This window comes from Lontra canadensis, unplaced genomic scaffold, assembly GCF_010015895.1.
Source record: "Lontra canadensis isolate GAN:19392208 unplaced genomic scaffold, GSC_riverotter_1.0 scaffold136, whole genome shotgun sequence".
Taxonomy (NCBI): domain Eukaryota; kingdom Metazoa; phylum Chordata; class Mammalia; order Carnivora; family Mustelidae; genus Lontra; species Lontra canadensis.
Window position 1 is genome coordinate 1,089,494 of NW_022631130.1, and position 21,329 is coordinate 1,110,822.

Here is a 21,329-nt window from a genome sequence, read left to right on the forward strand (position 1 = left end):
GTCATATACACATGGTTTCTGTATTAAATATCAAATGAATATAGTTGAAAGGTGTATTTTTATGTTTAATTTTTTGAGGAACCATCATACATTTTTCCATAGAGAGCATACCATTGTATTTCTCATTGGTAATGCATAAGCGTTCCAATTTATCCACATCTTTATCAGTACTTGTTATTTTCTGGGTGGTTTTTTGTTTTTGTTTTTGTTTTTGTTTTTGTAATAATCCACTCTAGTTGGTATGAAGTGGTATTTCTTTGTGGTTTGATTTGCACTTCCCTAATGATTAGTGATGTTGACACCGTTTTATGTGCTTATTAGTCATTTGTATATCTTTGGGAAAATACTTTCCCAGTGCTTTGCACATTTAAAAAAAAATTATTTATTTATTTGAGAGAGAATGAGCACAAGAGGGGAGAAGTCAAAGGGAGAAGCAGACTCCTCACTGAGCAGGGAGCCCCATGTGGGACTTGATCCTGGAGCTCCAGGATCATGACCTGAGCCAAAGGCAGCTGCCCAACCGACTGAGCCACACAGGTGCCCTGCATGTTTTTTTTTTAAAGTAACCACTTCGCCCAGAGTGGGGCTGGAACTCATAACCCCAAGATCAAGAGTTGCATGCTCCACCGACTGAGCCAGCCAGTTGCCCCTACTTTGCACATTTAAATTTTTTTTTTATTATTGAATTATAGGAGTTCCATGTAAAAATTTAAATACTCTGGTTATCAATCTCTTACAGATAGATGATATGCAAATATTTTCTTCCCTTCCATGGGTTGCATTTCCATTCTTTGATAGTGTTCTTTGGTGAATAAGTTGGAGGATATAAAATTTAAAAGTTCTGTTTTTTTTCTTCATCCCTTTCATATACCCTCATTCCGCAGGGTTTAAGATACATATCTTAAGTGATGTATTAACTTGGATAGCTGCCAAACTAGTTCCTTTGCCAAGTCCTCTGTGATAGAGGAAGGAATCTTTTTTCATCTCGACCAATGATGAGGCTATAGGTAAAGAAGTTTCCTCCTACCTCAGTGGCTTTTTAGTGATGCCCTTTGTTCTGGCATATGAAACACTTCCCTTATCAGGCCAAGAAGTGTTCCCATGACTTGAAACCATCATATCATGGGCATAGGCTTGGTGTGGTGTGCCCTTGGATCACTCCCTCTGTGTGGAGTCTTTGTGGACTATATAATTACCAGTTTTTCTCTTGCCTATTGGTATAAAGTTCATATGTTCTTCAAACCATCTTGTTGGCACTTAGTACTTAGGCTGATTATATTATGTTCAGTGATAATTGGAAAAACCTTCAGTTAAAGAGATGCTAAATTTCACCAACTATATTTTTCAGGGCAAGTGACTTGGTAATGAAGGTGGATGCTCTCCTGTCAGCTCAACCAAAAGGAGATGCAAGAATCGAGTACCAGTTTTTTGAAGACAGACATAGGTACAGAATTAATATTGAATTTATGCATATTCTTGGATAAAAATCTTAAGGTTGCCTTTACCTCATCTTCTTTATTTTTCCATATGAAGTGTGTTCTTAATGGAATGGGTAATTTGTCTGGTGTGCAGTTTTCATATATACTCATTTTCATGTGCTGAACTCATACAGATCTCAGTTGCATAAAATTTGACATTTATTTCTAAATAAATCTGAAATAGTTCTGACTGTACCCTTTTAGAAAACAGAAAGCATTTAATGAAACAGTTGTAGTTTTCTGATACTCAAAAATAAACAGGTTGTTAGAGCACTTGTATTGTTCATCTTTTATTGAAAACGGTTTTGTTTTCAATAAAATAAAGTTTACCATTATGAAAAAGTCTTTGCCTTTTGGTTTTGAGTTTTTTATTTGAAAAGTTTCAAAGCTAAAGAATACTTGAAAGATTATTACAGTGAACATCCAAATATCTTTAACCTGGGTTCACCAGTTGTTAACATTATGCCACATTTATATGTCATCTGTGTGTGTGTGTGTATATATATATATGTATATACATATATAATATGTATAGTACATATAATGTATATTTATGTTTGTGTACAAACTTACACGTACTTACATATTTTTTGAACCATTTGAAGGTCCACTGCGGACAGCATTACATGTCATGCCTGAATTCCTCAGTGTGTATCTCCTGAGCGCTAGAAATAGCTCCACTGTCGACATACCTCAGAGATTTAGCCTTGATACAGTGACATTAAGTAGTACACAGTCCATAATTCTCTTTATCCAAGGCCCCATTAATGACCTCTGACAACTGTTTTGTTCTTTGATTTGGTCCAGATCACATGTTGCAGTTCTTTGTTGTGTGTCTCGTCTAGTCTCCTTAAATCCGGAGCAGTTCCTTGCATTTGTTTTTTATTCCTTGGGGTTTTTTTGGGGGGCCTTTTATGACACTGACTTTTTTAAGAGTCCAGACCAGTTATCTTTAGAATGTCCCATAGTCTGGGTTGTTTCCTCATGATTAGACTTAAGATTAAATTGTCTATAGGAAGAACCCCTACATTGGATGTCTGGAGCCAGGCAAGTTTATATATTTTGATTATTCCTTAGAGACTTTAGATATTGAAATCTGCATCCTGCTCCTTTATGATTCTGATTTAATTAGTCTGGGGTAGATTGGACTTTGGTTTCATTGATCTTTGCTTTCTTACAGCCAGTTCTTATGGGGATCAGATTTACCATACTGTTTGATGATCCAGGCTAGAATGGAGACCCTCTCTTTTCTCACTGGCTGTGTGTCCTAACTTCTTAGATCGCCAGTGGGTGACAACTTCTGTGGCTCTTTGCTAATCCTAGTTGGATTTTGCCCATTAGCACCCATCTTCTCATCACTGTACTTTCAGGAAATAATCCATCTGGTTATTACCACAGGAAACATATTTCCTAATTGGCATACTCTCCTGTTTGCTTTTTGTGGCCAAGATAGTGAGTCCTGAGCAAGAATCTCTTCCCTTTTTAGAACATCATTTTCTCCATGAGTCTTATTTAATTAAAATGCTATAATTACAAATTCTTTTATGAGTCAAATTATAATTAGAGAAATTCTTCTTATTGGGGGTTGTGTTAGTTAAAGGAGTGTTTTATTTAAATCAGAAGTTTCTTATTTATGTGAAAAATAAAAAGGTCTGAATTATTGGTTATGTATATCCTTCCCTAAAAGTGTGGCTCACAGAACAGCAGCAGGGCATTATCTGGGAGCTTGTTGGAGATGCAGAATATCTGACCTCCTGATGCAGGGAGCTTGTTGGAAATGCAGACCCAGACCTCCTGAGTCAGGTCTACACTGTAACAGGATCCCCCCAGGTCACTCTTGTACACCTTAAGATTGGGGAGGCATTGTATTTGATGTTTGCTCTACTCACTTAATGAAAATGTGTATGACCCCCATAACTTGTTCCTGTGTCTGTCACTTTCGGCCTTACCCTGGTCTTTTCTTTAATATAGCAAGTATGTTTCAACACCATATTGTTAGTTTATACTGTTCTCCATTTCCATACCACTGTTTCTTTCATCTTGGCTTTTGTTTTACTCTTTTTTTGTTATAGAGATGTGGGGTGTTTAAAGGCCACACGGGGTCAGTTGCTGGTTATGCCTCTTGCGGATCACTTAGAACACTGGTCAGAACATTAACATGTCACACAGAACTCTACCCAGACCTGCCAGGTTCACAGGTTTTGGCCTGGGCATGCCTGACTCAGATGCTGTACCCTGGAGGACTCTTTGGGATTTCTTTTCTTCTTCCCTTTGTGAGAATTTACATAATGCTATTCTCCAGTGAGCTTTTTCCTTCTGGAATTCTAGAGAAGCACAGAAGTCCAGGTTATCTGAAGGCAGTGGCTCTCATACTTTGTCTTTTACCTAGAGAGTTTGTTAAAAGTGCAGATTGCCTTATCCACCCCCTGAGTTTCTGATTCAGGAAGTCTGGGTTGTGGCTGACAGTTCGTTTCTAACAAATTTCCAGATGGAGCTGATACTGCTGCTCTAGAGCCACTCTTTGAAAATGCTGTATTAGAGTAAAAAAAAAAAAAAAAAAAGAAAAGAAAATGTTATTTTGGAGTAATTATTGACAGTTGGAATTGTTAATTTTATAAAAAATTAAAAACATCTGCTTTGATAACAGGCACAAAGCTATTTTGATGGCTATTTCCAAAGCAGTTAAGATTTGAAATAACCTTCATCACCATTTAAACTATAGTTATCTAGTTTTGTTAGTTATATTTTACTTTGTACTTTTGTTTTCCTCCCACTGGATAAATGTTCTTGCCCAGAACAGTACTACATTAAAACATTGTTCAGAGCAAATAAAGATAGGCATTGATTTGACCAATTGATATTTTGGAAGATTGGATATATTTTAAAATCCTTTCAAGTTTATTCCTTTTCAAAATATATTGGAGGCTCCTGCCCTTCTTAAGTCATCTAAGTCAATATGACTTTAGAGAGAGGCTGTGCAGCTGGAACCCACAGATGGGAAAATGTATGTTCTCAGAAATCCTAGAGGGGCAACCTGAAACCTAAACAGCTGTTTTTCACTTACTAAGAAGACAAAATATGTATAATTTAGTGTCCTCATAAATTGACTCAGTTCTTTGGTAATGTGGTTGACAGTAGATAATATCCACAAAAATATTTGTATCCTGTGACTCTGTAATCTCATGTGTAGGACTTTGTCAACTCGAAAGAAATTTCCAACTCTGAAAAAAGCTGTATGTCTGAAGTTATTTACAGGCTGCAAGCCTTCTAAAGGCCCAACAATAAGGAATAGCTTAAGTAGACATGGCAGATTCACTTGGTAAATAGATTATTTTTTATTCCAGATATTTGACGTATAACAATATGGATAGTGTTTATATTGGTATAGCTGCTCTTTATAGAAGCATTTGAGAAGGTCTGCAGGGGTTGGGTTTGGATGGCAAGATTTTATGATTATTTCCTTTTTCTCTCACAAGTTTTCTGTAATGTTCTTCGTATTTTTAAAAATCCATTTACTTCTCTTTTCATACCCTTCTTGCTAGGAAATAAAAGTTGGCATAATGTTTGTAATTGTCAAAAACAAACATCAGCTTTTAGCAGGTTTTGGTTAAATAGAATTTTAAGCTGGTTTTCATCTTTTGTTCATTTTGAGTGAACTTGAGTCATTAGCAGGTTTTGCAAACTTTGAGGTAGACATAATTACATGGTTAACCACCACGTAGCCTTATTCTAGATCTGAAGTGTTTTTGGGAATGTTGAGAGAGCTGATAGGTTATGTTTGTCTTTGAAAAAAGAAAAAAAAAAAAGGTTAACTTTGTTTCCTATTTTACACCAGATTAACGTTTTGTCTTTTTTTTTTTTTTTTAATCTTTGTAGTGCAATTAAAATGAGGCCAAAGGAAGGGGAGACATACTTTGATGTTGTGGCTGTTATTGACCCTGTCACCAGAGAAGCACAGAGACTTGCTCCATTGCTCTTGGTAGGCATAGCCTAAGAGGCAGTTGGCATCTCTTTATTGGAAGTGGTCACAGGCACTGTGACTCTCTAAAAGTGTCATTGTTCACCTAGTTATCTTCAGAGGGCTTTGAAAAAAGCTACAGGGCATCTTGGCAGAGCAAATAAATGTCTTCGTAAAGATTTGTAATGGATCTGGAAACAGCCTCATAACCTTAGAAAGTTGGTACAAGTTTGGTTGGTTTCCTCATGTAATTTAAAAAAAAAGTCCTATTTAGAAAAAGATGTCTTTTAATTAAATTGATTTATGCTGTATTTTGATTTATAATGAATGAGAGTTTAAAAAGGTAAAATAATTTTGTTTTATTGTTCTTTTTCTAAAACTAGCATTTTTAAAATTGTAGCATGTCTTTTAGATTTGTATAAGATATTACAATTTTAAGAAAATTTAAGAGCTTTGCCAAAAAGTCAATTGCCTCAACTTTCTTTTTTGAGTTGTATTTCTTTTTTAAGGTGAACTTTTATTGGTGTGCAATCAACTAACATTTTTGTGGTTGTGTGTGTGTGTGTGTGTATATATATATGCTTTCTTCCTATTATAGTATATAAACTGCAATGATGAACCTTTAAAATTTTCCTTGTATAGACAGATCTCCATTATCCCATCAGTTACTTCATATGTAGGGGAGAAGTGATCTGTAGTAGCCCACTTGCCATGTTTTTGCCAAGTGATATGTGTGTGTGATTTAGATTGTGTGTCAGATTTGGGATATCAAAAAATCTCTCCAGTCCAGATTTTATGGCTTTTATTATCTTTCTGTCTTTCTTGAGATATTAAGAGATGTTCTCTCAACTCAGTGTCAGAGTGATAAGTTTCTGAAGAGAAAATACAAATATTTTGTCTCAAATATCAGTCACTTTCTCTATAGGAAAATTTTATATTTTATCTCTTGGTTTGCTCTTTTAGGTTTTAACCCAGCTGATCAACATGAATCTAAGAGTGTTTATGAACTGCCAATCTAAACTTTCTGACATGCCTTTAAAAAGGTAAAACAAGCTATTTAAGAGATCAATTGAAAACGTGGTATTAAATCTGAAAGCTGGTATTGAAGGATCAAATGGGTTTATATGTGGACTTCATGTTTGAAAAGATCATTTACTTTTGTTCAGTTTTGCTAAATTTCTGCTTTAATCAAAAGTTCTAAGAATTCAGTGTGAGTATGGAAGCTTTTAGGTGGCATTACCTCAAGTTACTTGGACCTGCCTGCTTGCCTTCCTCCCTCGTGCCCTCCCTCCCTCTCTCTTTCCATTCCTTCCATCAGAATTATGTATTTCTTTAATTTTAGAGCATTTAGATCAATATAGCTATTAAATTTACCTAGTTTTAAAAAATGTGCTGTGGTACAGAAAGAAATTTGTCCTTTTTATCTTAAAAGTGGAACAGTTATTTCAAGTTGAAGTATATTTGTTAGAGGAAGCTTGCTGAGGCACATTTGCATTTATCTTGAGAAGGAGGGCAGGCTTAGCTATAGGTTGTCTGACCCTTGGAATGGTCATTTATGAAGAAAGTTAAAAAGCAGTTAATAGTGATAGGGTAACATCTGCTGGGTCTTGGGAAGTTCCTGATGTAAAAAATGTGCTGTGTTTTATAAGTTAGATTCTAAGTGAATTCAAATACTGTTTGAAATGGTTCTCAGCTTCTACATTGTCCTTGAATAGGAGAAATGTTTGAACTACTGTGTATAGTGTTTTCAGGGCTCACCTGAGAACCCAGTCACCATCGAGGACTTTTTCCTCACTAAAGGGAAGCATGTGCTCAGGAAATCTTGTGACTCCAACAATATCCATCCTTAGTAGTATCAGAAAGAATGACCACTCCTCTCAGTTCTCTCCCTCCTGCTCTTCCCTTCCATCTGCAACAACTACAGGAGGCATAAACTAGGGCAAGAGATGGTTTTGGAAACACTTTCCCAATCTGGGAGGTTACCCTTCCAAATCTAGTTTGTTTTATTTTAAGCTAGTTAGTTACCTGTGTGGATGGCTGTGAACTTAAGGACTGTGGGTATATTAAAAAGGCTGACCTTTTGGGGCCCCTGGGTGGCTCAGTGGGTTAAAGCCTCTGCCTTCAGCTCAGGTCATGATCCCAGGGTCCTGGGATCGATCCCCGCATCAGGTTCTCTGCTCAGCGGGGAGCCTGCTTACCTTCCTCTCTCTCTACCTGCCTCTCTGCCTACTTGTGATCTCTGTCTGTCAAATAAATAAAATCTTAAAAAAAAAAAAAAGGCTGACCTTTTATTTTATTTTATTTTTTAATTTCAGCTTTTACCGTTATGTCTTAGAGCCAGAGATTTCTTTCACTCCAGACAATAGCTTTGCTAAGGGTCCAATAGCAAAATTTTTGGATATGCCACAATCTCCTCTGTTCACCCTGAATTTGAACACACCTGAGAGTTGGATGGTGGAGTCTGTCAGAACGCCATATGATCTTGATAATATTTATTTAGAAGAGGTAAGAGTATCATTGCTTCTACATATGTAATCTTGGGTAAAACCTGTTTAAGATGGAGTGGTTGGTAGTATTTTCTGATTGAACAGACTGGATCACAGTTCAGGCAGGGCTCTGAGATGTCCGTGTTCATATATAATTGTATTTTTAAAAAATAATAGTTTCATTGAGATTTATTTCACATACCATAAAATTTACCTTTTTAAAGTATATGGAATATAGTTCAGTAGTTTTAGTATATCCACAGAATTGTGCAGCCATCACCACTAGACAGAAACTTGATACCCATTAGCTGTCACTCCCCAGGACCCCCTGGCAACCACTAATCTATATTCTGTCTCTATGGATTTGCCTGTTCTGATGTTTGACCTATAGAAAATCATATATTTTTGTGACTGGCTCCTTTCACTTAAATTATTATTTTTAAGGTTCATCCGTGTTGTAGCATATATTAGTATTTAATTCTTTTTTTATTGCCAGAAAATATTTTATTGTTTAGATATAATACATTCTGTTTATCCACTCATTGATAGACATTTGGGTTGTTTCTACTTTTTGGCTATTATAAATAATGCTGCTGTGAACATTCATGTCCAAATTTTTATAGAGGTGTTTTTTTTCCTCTTGGAATTGGTGGATCATACAGAAATTCTATGTTTAATCACCTGAGGGATTGCCAGACTGTTTTCCAGGGTGACTGCACCATTTTCCATTCCTGCCCATGATATTGAGCATTTTACATGTGTTTATTGGCTGTTTGTATGTCATCTTTGGGGAGAAACATCTGTTTAAATACTTTGTCTATTTTAAAAAATTTGCCTTTTTTTTATTGTGGAATTGTAAGAGTTCTTTGTATATTCTGTATACAAATCTGTTATCAAATATATGATTGATAAATAATTTGTTCCATTCTGTTAGCTGTCTTTCACTTTCTGGATAATGTCCTTTAAAGTACAGATGTTTCAAATCTTGATGAAATCTGTTTTTTCCCTTTTGTTTCTTGTGCTTTTGATAGTATACCTGAGAAATTAGTGTTTAATTCCAGGTCATGAAGATTTATTCCTGTGTTTTCTTACAAGACTTTGAAAGTTTTAAACTCTTACATTTTAGGTCTTTTATTCATTTTGAGTTCATTTTTGTATATGATGTGAGGTAGAGTTACAGATTTGTTCTTTGAGTGTGAATATCCATTTATCACAGCACCATTTGTTGAAAAGACTATTCTTTCCCCACTGTATGGTCTTGGTGCCTTTGTTAAAGATCTATTAGCCCTGAATGAATTTAATTCTAGACTCTCAGATCTCTTCCTTTGATCTGTGTGTCTATCGTTTGACCACAATTGTCTTACTCTAGATTTGTTGTCAGTTTTGAAATTGGTAAGTTAGTTTGCCTATTTTGTTCTTACTTTTCAAGGTAGATTTGGCTATTTTGGGTTCTTTGCATCTTGGAATCCACTTGTTAATATCTGTAGAAAAGGCTGCTGGGATTTTGATAGAGATTACTTTAAATACCTAAATCATTTTGAAGAGTTTTGGTGTCTTAAGTATCTGACCCATGAATATGGGATGTCTTTCCATTTATTTTGGGGTCTTTGATTTCTTTCAACAATGTTTTATAGGTCTCAGTATACAGGCCTATAAAAGATCATGTCATCTGCAAATAGAGGTAGTTTTATTTTTTCCTTTCCATACTGGATGTCTTTTATTTAATTTTCTTGCCTAATTGGGAAATTTTTAAATTATAATTCAGTCTCTTGTTATGGATTTGTTTGGATTTTCTGTCTCATCTTAAGTCATTTTCTGGAGCTTATGTTTCAGGTGTTTATCCATTTTATCTACATTATAATTTGTTGGCCTATAGTTAGTCATAGCATTTCTTACAGTCTTTTAAATTTAGTTTTGGAGTGATGTCTCCTTTTCCCTTGAGATGTCAATGAGTTGGCTCTTCTGTCTTTTATTTTGTGGTCAATCTAACTAAAAGTTTGTCAATTTGTTGAAATTTTCGAAGAACCAGCTTTTGGCTTCATTGATTTTTCTCTTCTTTATTTCCTTTATGTTCATATAGCTATTTTGAGTATCTAAGGTAAGTGATCCTTTCCCCTTAAGAATGATTGGGAGCTCACAAGTGTAGTTTCAGTGATGTCTCTTCACAGCCCTCACTCTGTACCTCGCTCAGAGTGTATTAACGAAAGAATTAAAACACATGTTCTTTACTTATAAGGAGCTTATAGCATCTCAGAGCCTCCTTCCTTTCTAAGACAACTGTTTCTGTGTCTGTCCTAAATATCTCTTCCTACAATTGAAGCCTGTTTCCTGGTTCTTCTTGGGAATTGGGAAACCAGGAACTTGAAGATAGTTATTAAAGGACTTCTCAGCCTTCTTTTCACTAGGGTAAAGAGGAATCCCTCAGGTGCTAAGTTAGGGAGAGTGTGTGAACACACTTACCGTATTCCCACCTCAAACTTGTCTACCATGTTTGTTAACAAATAGGAAATGCCGTCTTTGCCCTTGAAGAACCAACTTTTGCTGCGGAGATTGTAAGATGGCCACAGAAGGCACTAAAGAGCAGTGAAAGGGGGCACAGAAGCAGAGCAGCTCTCTTCCATGTCCTTAAGAGTTTTTTCTGCTCTTTCCTAGGCTTTCTCTGTATTGGCTAAAATCAGAGCCTGGGACTTGGTGACCGTGTGGAGGTTTAGCCCTTAGCTTTCATTATTATGGTTTTAGAATTTAGTGTTCAGTAACATATTAAGCTCCAAATAGTGTGTTATTAGCATTAGATAGGATTACAGAGCCAAATGTGAACCAGACTAGAATAAAAACCCTTTAATTAACTAAAACCAAGCTGCCCCAGTGCCTTGCAATTACATCATATTTTCTTGAAGGAATCAGTAATAATTTAGGCAGTTGATGTAGAACATGAATGGTTTTGTGCCATTATGGAGGCATCAAATGCATTTTGGATATTTGCCTTTAGAACAGCAGTAGTATTTATAGCTATATCCTGTAGGCCAAGGTGAATTTATGTTTTTCTCTGCTGTTTCTCATTGTTTCTTTGTTACCTTCTTTATTCTTTAGCTTTTAGATCAGTTCATTCTTTTGGCAGTGTATTTTACATGGTTTCCCTGATACTACTTCCTAGATGAGAGTCTTATCCTCTCTGTAAAGCTGTATGAAATCTCCTTGCACAATCAAGATGCAGAGCATTTCTAAACCTCCAGAGAGTTCTCTTGTGCCCCTTTGCAGGCAGTCCCTTCCCCTTTCTGTCACTATAGTTTTGCCTTTCCTTAAATTTCTTAGAAATATGACTGTACAGTATGCAGCCCTTTATGTCTGTCTTTGTTCAGTTTGTACAATGCATTTGGAAATCCATGCTGTTGCATGGCTCAACAATTTGTTTCTTTTTATTGCTGAGTAATTTTCAAGTGATTTAATTCTGCTATTGCAGGTGGATAGTGTGGTGGCTGCTGAGTATGAGCTGGAGTACCTCTTGCTAGAAGGTCACTGCTATGACATCACCACAGGCCAGCCCCCACGAGGACTGCAGTTTACATTAGGAACTTCGGCCAACCCAGTCATTGTGGATACCATTGTTATGGCCAATCTGGTAAATAATCAGTACATCAGGTGGTAGTATTGAGTCATGTTAATTTGGGCACTAGAGTTTATGGATAAAGCAGTTTGCATTTTGAATATGAGTGAGATTAAAATTCATGATTGAATAAATTTGATCAGTATAAAAATCTAAGTTAAACTTACAGGTTGGAATAACATATTAGCCTTAAAAAAAATGCTAGACTATTCTGAATATTCTGTTCTAATCAAATTGGTGCCTGCAGATGCATTGCTTAAGAGCTGACAGCATTTTTCTTGGCTTTGGAGGTTTGTAGCTTATTCATACATGGCACATTGATCTTTCATTCACTTACAGATCAAGGGCCCCCTTCTTGGCTTCACTGGCCTGTATTTTGCTAATGTTTCTAATGGGTGGGTAGATTTATTTATTTATTTATTTATTTATTAATTATTTCTCTTTCTTTTAAAGAATAGCACTGAAATTATAACTGTATTATTTAAAATATGAGTGATATTTCAGAAAACGAAATAACTGTCCCTCAGAAACAGCATTTTGATGTTTCAAAGAAAACTAAAATTTGTCTTTCTTCTTACCTTAGGGCTACTTTCAGTTAAAAGCCAACCCAGGAGCTTGGATTCTCAGACTAAGGCAGGGTCGGTCTGAAGATATTTATAGAATTTACAGGTAGGATTAAGTGATGTAGGTGCTTCTTTTCCAGAATATTTTATAGAGAATCAGCTTGAATTGAGTACTACACTGGCAGTTAACTGGGGAATAAGAATTTATGTGTTATGAAACAATGCTTTTCCAGGAAATTGAGTATGGAAGAACTGTCAGGGTGTGATTGGACAATAAGTGGTATGAATAGTAGTAAGTATGTCAGGTTTCACTCTTTAGTCTTTCCTTTGTGCTAACAGCATCTCAAAATCAGGTCATTCTCTCACTGTGATGAAAACCATAGGCAGATGAGAAATTGAGTTATTTCAAGAAAGGAGAAAAGAAATGAATAACAGTCAGTCTTTTCTGCCTAGATAGTATATTTCTTGACCCTGGGTGAATTGCAGATACACAGAATGTATAAACTTTGGCCATGAAATCTTGGTGCTAGCATTGGCTTTCCTGGTCTGGGGTAGTATGGGAGTACTTCCAGAGCATTTTGTCAGTCACCAGGTTTTTGCCTTCAGGTTTGCAGTGGCTGCCTGTTAGCTTAAAAAAATTATACTGACATTTTGAGATTATCTTTGTGTATGGTGTAAGTGTGGTCTAGTTTCATTCTTCTGCATATGACTGTCTGATTTTCCCAGCACCATTTACTGAAGAGACTGTCTTTTTTCCATTAGATACTGTTTCTTGCTTTGTTGAAGATTTGTTGACCATAGAGTTGAGGGTCTGTTTCTGGGGTCTCTGTTTTGTTCCATTGATCTATGTGTCTGTTTTTGTGCCCATACCGTGCTGTCTTGATGTTCACAGCTTTGTAATACAGCTTAAACTCAGTCATTGTGTGTCCCCAGCTTTGGTTTTCTTTTTCATAATTCCCCTGGTGATTTGGAGTCTTTTCTGGTTCCATACAAATTTTAGGATTGTTTGTTGCAGCTCCGTGAAAAATGTTGATGGTATTTTGATAGAGATTACATTGAAAGTATAGATTGCTCTTGGCAGCATAGATATTTTAACAATGTTTATTCTTCCAATCCATGAGCATGGTTTCACTCATATATGGAACATAAGGAAAAGCACAGGGGACCATAGGGGAAGGGAGGGAAAACTAAATGGAAAGAAACCAGAGAGGGAGACAAACCATGAGAGACTCTGGACTGTGGGAAACAGAGGATTACAGAAGGGAGGGGGGTGGGGGAATGGGGTAACCAGGTAATGGATATTAAGGAAGGCATGTGTGGTGATAAGCACTGGGTTTTATGTGCAACTAATGAATCATTGAACTCTACATTCAAAAACTAATGATGTACTATATGTTGCTCAATTGAATATTAAAAAAAGAATTAAAAGGGGAAACAAAAAAATTATACTGCCTTTTAAAAGGTGTAATCTAAATTCTGTTTAACACAATTCAAATTAGTTTTAAGCTATGTGAAGAGAGTTTGTGTCAATTTTTAGGGAGGGATTTCCATTACAGTGTATTTAAAACACCCTCTCGTTGTGTGATTTTAGTTCTATAGAACAGCATGGATTCTTGAAGCTGTATTATAATAACATTCATTGTAAATACTAGGTTTTCTTCCAATAACGTTTTCTTAAATATAGTTTTGCAGAATTTAATCCCATCATGAGAAATTTACTTGTTCTTCTTCTAAACACCATCCTTTCCATATGCCCTTTCCTTGGCTACTCTTCCCCCTACCCTAGGAGTGTGGAGTCCTCCTCTCTTCCTACTGTCTAGGGTTCCCTTCATCTTGGATATTCCCAGATTCTGTAGTGTTTCATGCTCCACATCAGAATCTTTCCTTGCCTGAGAACTCTGCTCTCTGCTGAATGATATTGAATGAATGTGGTGAATACATATTTTATCGTGGCTTAACACCTTATCGTGCACTTAACACCTTGAAAATTGATGCCTGGAAATTTTAGGAATTAGTTGATTGGGGATATCTTATTTTTAATTTTAAAGTTTCCAATTCTGCCCTAGCCCTCCCTGCAAATAGAGCTTGTTATAGTTCTTTCTTCAGAATATGGGCACCAGGTTGAGTTGAGACTAGAGTTGGCTGATTATGTGCCTCCAGGCAGAAGGATAGAGTGATACCTTTATGGAACTCTGAAGTAGAGTCATGCTTTGTTACTTGTCTGTGAAAGAGTAGAAGTGATGTGTTTCTGATGATGGTGCAGAGTGGCTTATGCCCCTGGGCAGCCCTTTATTGCTGGTGCTGAACTTGGCTTAGACTTTGTTAATACAGGTGTTGATTAAGTGCTCATTATGCGCTTGCCAGCACTGGGAGCTTTTTTCTCTGTGAAAGGTAATTTAAAGATTTTATTTATTTATTTGACAGAGATCACAAGTAGGCAGAGAGGCAGACAGAGAGAGAGAAGGGAGCAGGCTCCCTGATGAACAGAGAGCCCAATGCAGGGCTCCATCCCAGGACCCTGGGATCATGACCTGAGCCGAAGGCAGAGGCTTTAACCCACTGAGCCACCCAGGCGCCCCTGTGAAAAGTAATTTAAAGAGGAGACTCAAGAAGGAAGTTTGGGTTGTGACTGGAATGTTCAATGTTTGAAGGATAGAGATTCTGACAAGTGCTTCTGTGTTAGCTTGAAGGGACTTCTTGCAGGTTGTGAGAAATTAATTTGTTCTGGAAAACTCCTTTATGATAACAAATATGGCAGATTGATGTCAGACCACTTACTGCATTTTGAGAATTGTGATTTGTAATGTCTGTCTTGTCCTTTCCCTTTCTTTTCTTTCTAAGCCACGATGGCACAGATTCTCCTCCTGATGCTGATGAAGTTGTTGTTGTCCTCAACAACTTCAAGAGCAAAATTATTAAAGTGAAGGTGAGTTTGGTAATCCTAAGACAGACATTCTTTTATAGTGGGTAAAAGTAGCAGTATTCTGGCATTCAGTAGCTCTTATATAGATAATGTGGATGTGTTAACTGATAATGCTGTCACTGTGGTCATCATTTTACAATATATATGCAAATAATATATGCAGATCAAATCAAATCATCACATTGTGCACCTTCAATTTTTACAATGTTTGTCAGTAATTATATCTCAGTAAAGCTGGTGGGAAGAAAAACCTGCTTAAGACTTTAATTCACCTTTGGAATTTTAGTATTTATTGGAATGCTTTTTATTTATTTTTTTGAGAGAGAGAGAGAGAGCATGCAGGGGCCGGGGGGGCGGGGAGACTATGCGGGGGGTGCGAGGGAGAGAGAGAGAGAGAGAGAAAGAGAAAGAAGAGAATCCTAAGCAGGCTCCATGCCCAGCACAGAGACCAATGTGGGGCTCATTCTCACCACCCTAAGATCATGACCTGAGCCGAAATCAAGAGTCAGACACTAGCCAGCTGAGCCACCCAGGGGCCCCAGAATACTTTAAATGTAAGATGTCTTTTGTAAATATACATTCGTGGCTTTCTTCAGCCGAGAGATTGCACCTTTTGAGTAATCTCAGTGAGCAATAATAGTCTCATTTTACATAAAGTGTTTTCACAAGATACTATTTTGCTTACATAGCCATCATTAATATTATTATTGATGACTGTTCTCAGAAAATTGGGAAGGATGCCTATGAAAATTCCAACAACAGTAATAATTGGTATCCCTATTTCATTTCTTTTCACTTCTCAGAATTTTGAAATTCTTAATGCCTTAAACACAAATAATAGGTATTATAGAATAAGTAATCATTACACATAGTAGAATCTAAAGCAGCCCACACAGTAGAGCAGAAAACTGGTCTCTGTGTTGGTGAGAAGATTCAACCTTTTTTCTGGTAAATCCTAAAAACAGGCTGTGATCTAAAGTGACTTCCTGTCAGCGCTCATGTGGGCTGTACTCTACCCCTGGAAAACCAGCTGTCAGCTTGGTGGATTAGGTTTCTAGTTTTGCTTTGACTATGTTTCCTACACAGTTGAATTTGAGGTTCTTTGACCATTTTTCAAAGTAAAAAAGTTATTATCTAATTAAGAGAGGTTTCTGTCTCATCACCTGCAGTTTTAATGTGGTATGTTGATGATCATTCTATTGAACTCATCTAGACTCTGGGTTGGTTGTCATGCTTATTGGAGAATTCATTTCCTATTGTTGACAGCACTCCTCACATATGGTTGCAGGTTCAGAAGAAGGCAGATATGGTAAATGAAGACTTGCTGAGTGATGGAATTAATGAAAATGAATCTGGATTTTGGGACTCCTTCAAATGGTAAATTGGTACCATTAAAAAAAAAAATATATATATATATACACACACACACACACACACACATACATACATACATACATATATATATCTTTTAAGGAAAGGGTGAGATGTAAGCACCATCTCTCCCTTCTTTTGAGTATAAGAATCCTATTTGGGCCTTTCAGAGTCTGCACTCTGCCACCACATCTTGCACTTTCTATTTAGAGTAGATGAGTGTTTTCTACTGACTTAAGTGAAGGAGGTTAACATCCCCTTGTGGGGAAGTTACTTCTTGACTCTCATTGGGTTGTGCCTGCCTTTTGGAGAGTTCAGTTTACTTCCCATTGAGCAGATCACATTCTGTGGAATCACCTGTGTTCAGTCTGTTTGTGAAGCTATATGGTACCCTATAGGCAGCATCCTTCTCTTTAACCTGTGCTGGCTTGGTTGCCTTGTGCCCTCTTGGGGTCCCAGAGGATGTTTCACTGGCTCCTCCTGCATTACCCCCTAGGGAAGGAATGGGAATGGGAAACACCATCTCTGTAGCTCTCCCCTTAAAGGGCTATGTATCTGTACCAGCATTTCAAGTGTTCTTGTTTTTATCTTTATTATTATAGGGGCTTTACGGGAGGACAGAAGACTGAGGAAGTGAAACAAGATAAAGATGACATAATTAATATTTTCTCCGTGGCATCTGGTCATCTCTATGAAAGATTTCTTCGGTTAGTTGTGTTGATTATTTCAGTATATATGAATGAGTTTGTCACAGTATTCTTACTTAGTAAATCTTTTATGGGATTCTGTCCATTATACTTTTTTGTATCTGAAGCACTCTGAGGATTGTGAATATATAATTGTATTTGTTTTGCTCTGTCAGTCTCATAAAGTCTGGCTGTATCTTAAATGCATCTGTGTGGATATTACAAGGCTATAAACCTTTAATAGCGCTGCATGCACAATATAAATAGTGGTGTTTAATTGGCCAATGACTTAAGCAAGTCATTGCTTAAACCAGAAATTAGGAGGTCAGCACAGAGAATAGCAGTGGAATAGGGCCATGGACCTGCCTTCCAAAGACTCATAGTTTAGAGCGAGGAGTGATCTTGGTTCTTACAGAAGAACACCTCTGGTTTTCTTTGTTTTTTGTTTTTTAAATTTTTTATTTCTTTTCAGCGTAACAGTATTCATTGTTTTTTTTTTTTTTTAAAGATTTTATTTATTTATTTGACAGACAGAGATCACAGGTAGAGAGGCAGGCAGAGAGAGAGGGGGAAGCAGGCTCCCTGCTGAGCAGAGAGCCCGATGTGGGGCTCGATCCCAGGACCCCGAGATCATGACCTGAGCCGAAGGCAGAGGGTTTAACCCACTGAGCCACCCAGGCGCCCCAGTATTCATTGTTTTTGCTCCGCTCCCAGTGCTCCATGCAATCTGTGCCCTCTCTAATACTCACCACCTGGCTCCCCCAAACTCCCACCCCCACCCCTTCAAAACCTTCAGATTGTTTTTCAGAGTCCATAGTCTCTCATGGTTCATCTCCCCTTCCAATTTCCCTCAACTCCCTTCTCCTCTCCATCTCCCCTTGTCCTCCATGCTATTTGTTATGCTCCACAAATAAGTGAAACCATATGATAATTGACTTTCTCTGTTTGACTTATTTCACTCAGCATAATCTCTTCCAGTCCCGTCCACGTTGCTACAAAAGTTGGGTATGCATCCTTTCTGATGGAGGCATAATACTCCATAGTGTATATGGACCACATCTTCCTTATCCATTCGTCCGTTGAAGGGCATCTTGGTTCTTTCCACAGTTTGGTGACCATGGCCATTGCTGCTAAAAACATTGGGGTACAAATGGCCCTTCTTTTCACTACATCTGTATCTTTGGGGTAAATACCCAGTAGTGCAATGGCAGGGTCATAGGGAAGCTCTATTTTTAATTTCTTGAGGAATCTCCACACTGTTTTCCAAAGTGCCTGCACCAGCTTGCATTCCCACCAACAGTGTAAGAGAGTTCCCCTTTCTCCACATCCTCTCCAACACATGTTGTTTCCTGTCTTGCTAATTTTGGCCATTCTAACTGGTGTAAGGTGGTATCTCAATGTGGTTTTAATTTGAATCTCCCTTGTGGCTAGTGATGATGAACATTTGTTCATGTGTCTGATAGCCATTTGTATGTCTTCATTGGAGAAGTGTCTGTTCATATCTTCTGCCCATTTTTTGACATGATTATCTGTTTTGTGTGTAGAACACCTCTGTTTATAGACAGATTCAGAGGGTGAAGGAATTTGCCTGAGGTCACACAGTCAGGGCCAAGGAAAGGTCACAGCCTTAGGCTGGTTGAGGCAGTGCTCCCCAGGGAAAGGCTTGGCTGTGAATATACTCCTTTGCTTGAGAGTGACTTTCCTAATGCCAGGGTTCATTTTACTTTTAATTTTCCATGACAAATCTAGTGTGGCAAATAATTAAACTGTCATTTTACTCAGGTTCAGCCCTCCCATTTCCAAAAAATAACTGACCTAAAATAAAATAGCTAATGTTAAATGTTGGTTATAACTCAATTTAATTAAATTCCTTGACTCAGTTTGTTTTTGTCTGTTTTCAAAATAGGAAATTCTGATGCCGTAGCCATTTGCTATATCACCTCGCCTCTCCCTGCTCTTCTCCCTGGCAGGGTCTTCAGTTGAGGCTCTGGGGGGCAGTACAGCCACACACAGCTATTGTGGCTTACAGGTTTTCTTTTCAGAGTCCTGTAGTCAGTTAACCACAAGTTTCATTATTCATTTGTACCATAATTAAGATAGCAGTTCATGAAGCAGTTTATGAAAAGATGTAACATGATTAAAACATTGGCCTTTAGCAGGTATATTTTTATGGGTGAGAAATATTCTTTCTTTTCCATTCAATGATAACTTTGTATAATAAGTGTAGTTTTCCATTTCCATTAGTAAGCTTCTCTCTTTGCCATCAATTTGCTCTGCCATGAAGAACATTTAGCAGTCTCCTGATTGACTCTACTTGATTTCTCTGAGATTAAAAAGCATTGGAAGATTATTACTGATTATTGTTTGCTTTTGTTTGACAGTATAATGATGCTGTCAGTACTGAAGAATACCAAGACTCCTGTGAAATTCTGGTTCTTGAAGAATTATTTGTCTCCCACATTTAAGGTTTGTTCCTCAGGAGAAAGCAAAGGATTCTTATTAAGGAGATAATGTATGGTATAATAGAGTTTTTACTGCTTCAGTCTTACTTGTATGATTTAAAATTTTTCCTTTTAATCAGGTTTCCTTTCTTCAGTTGTATATATTTTTTTTGTTTATTTAGTTTAAGTAATCTCTACACCCAGTGTGGGGCTCGAACTGATGACCCCAAGATCAAGAGTCGCGTGCTCTTCTGACTAAAACCCAGCCAGGAGCCCCTGGTTGCATATTTCTATGTTCGTTCCAGACTGGATTATTTTGGAAGGATAGTCCTTATAAAACCAAACACAAAATTTTGACCTGTTTGAAGCTTGGATAACATTAGAAGAGAATCTGTATCTTTTGTTTTAATAAAATACATTCTCTTCCTCTGAGCATGTATTTATAGTTTAATTAAAAGTGTAGTGCAGGTTACTCTGTATTCTTTTATGTAGTTACAGGTGAGTCAGGGTTAGATTTCTGTATTAGACCACTGTTATGGTAAATGTGTTTTACTTGTGCCATAATCACGATGGCTGACTTACAGAGTTGATTTTCTTCATCAAAGTAAATGGTTGTTTGTTGTTTCCTATGTCCAAATATAGGAGTTCATACCTTATATGGCAAATGAATACAGTTTCCAGTATGAACTTGTTCAGTACAAATGGCCTCGGTGGCTTCATCAGCAAACTGAGAAGCAGCGCATCATCTGGGGTTACAAGATCCTCTTCTTGGATGTGCTCTTCCCATTGGTTGTTGACAAATTCCTGTTTGTAGATGCTGATCAGGTAAGCTCTTTTTTTCCCTGAAGATTTTATTTATTTATTTATTTTTATTTTTTATTTTTTTAAAGATTTTATTTATTTATTTGTCAGAGAGAGAGAGAGAGTGAGCACAGGTAGACAGAGTGGTAGAGGGAGAAGCAGGCTCCCTGCGGAGCAAGGAGCCCGACGCGGGACTTGATCCCAGGACCCTGGGATCACGACCCGAGCCAAAGGCAGCCGCTTAACCAACTGAGCCACCCAGGCGTCCCTTATTTATTTTTTTTGACAGATAGAGATCACAAGTAGGCAGAGAGGCAGCAGAGAGAGAGAGGGGGAAGCAGGCTCCCTGTTGAGCAGAGACCTGATTCGGGGCTCAATCCCAGGGGCTCGATCACAGGATCCTAGGATCATGACCTGAGCTGAAGGCAGAGGCTTTAACCCAATGAACGACCCAGGCGCCCCAAGTAAGCTCTTACAAGCCAGATTTAAACAGTTCATATTGGGGCGCCTGGGTGCCTCAGTACCTTTGCTCACGTCATGGTCCCGGGATCCTGGGTTCAAGCCCTACATCAGCCTCCCTGATCAGCAGGAGGCCTGGTTCTCCCTATCCCACTCCCCCTGCTTGTGTTCCCTCTCACTGTCTCTCTCTTTGACAGATAAATAAAATCTTAAAAAAATAAACAGTTCGTATTAAAGGCATTAGACTTCCTTCTCCTTTTTAAGTGATTTTATTTTTCTAGTTACAGAAAAATACATGTTTATGTTATATTAGAATATATGGAATATGCACACATATGAATATGAATATGCACACGTGAATCATGGAACACTACATCAAAAACTAATGTGTACTACATGGTGACTAATACAATGTAATAAAAAAAATAGAATATATGGAAAGTTATACCAACACGTGATCACTTTTTAAAATCTGCATTTGATGTATTTCTTTTTCTTCTTTTTTCTATGCCTCTTTTACACAGTTGCGTTTACATCATTTATGCAGTACATGATTACA

The 21,329-nt window shown here is 37.4% G+C and overlaps 1 protein-coding gene across 2 annotated transcripts in view; it reads left to right on the forward strand.

The window, feature by feature from the left end:
- Positions 1–21,329, forward strand: part of UGGT1 (UDP-glucose glycoprotein glucosyltransferase 1) — a 120,597-nt gene that overhangs the window by 80,265 nt on the left and 19,003 nt on the right. For both annotated transcript variants that reach the window (XM_032843172.1, XM_032843173.1), the window contains 11 exons: positions 1,349–1,444; positions 5,355–5,457; positions 6,400–6,479; positions 7,752–7,941; positions 11,383–11,541; positions 12,110–12,195; positions 14,931–15,015; positions 16,301–16,389; positions 16,986–17,090; positions 19,451–19,535; positions 20,153–20,335. In XM_032843172.1, coding sequence (XP_032699063.1) covers positions 1,349–1,444; positions 5,355–5,457; positions 6,400–6,479; positions 7,752–7,941; positions 11,383–11,541; positions 12,110–12,195; positions 14,931–15,015; positions 16,301–16,389; positions 16,986–17,090; positions 19,451–19,535; positions 20,153–20,335 — 1,261 coding nt within the window. The remainder of the gene's footprint in view (positions 1–1,348; positions 1,445–5,354; positions 5,458–6,399; positions 6,480–7,751; positions 7,942–11,382; positions 11,542–12,109; positions 12,196–14,930; positions 15,016–16,300; positions 16,390–16,985; positions 17,091–19,450; positions 19,536–20,152; positions 20,336–21,329) is intronic.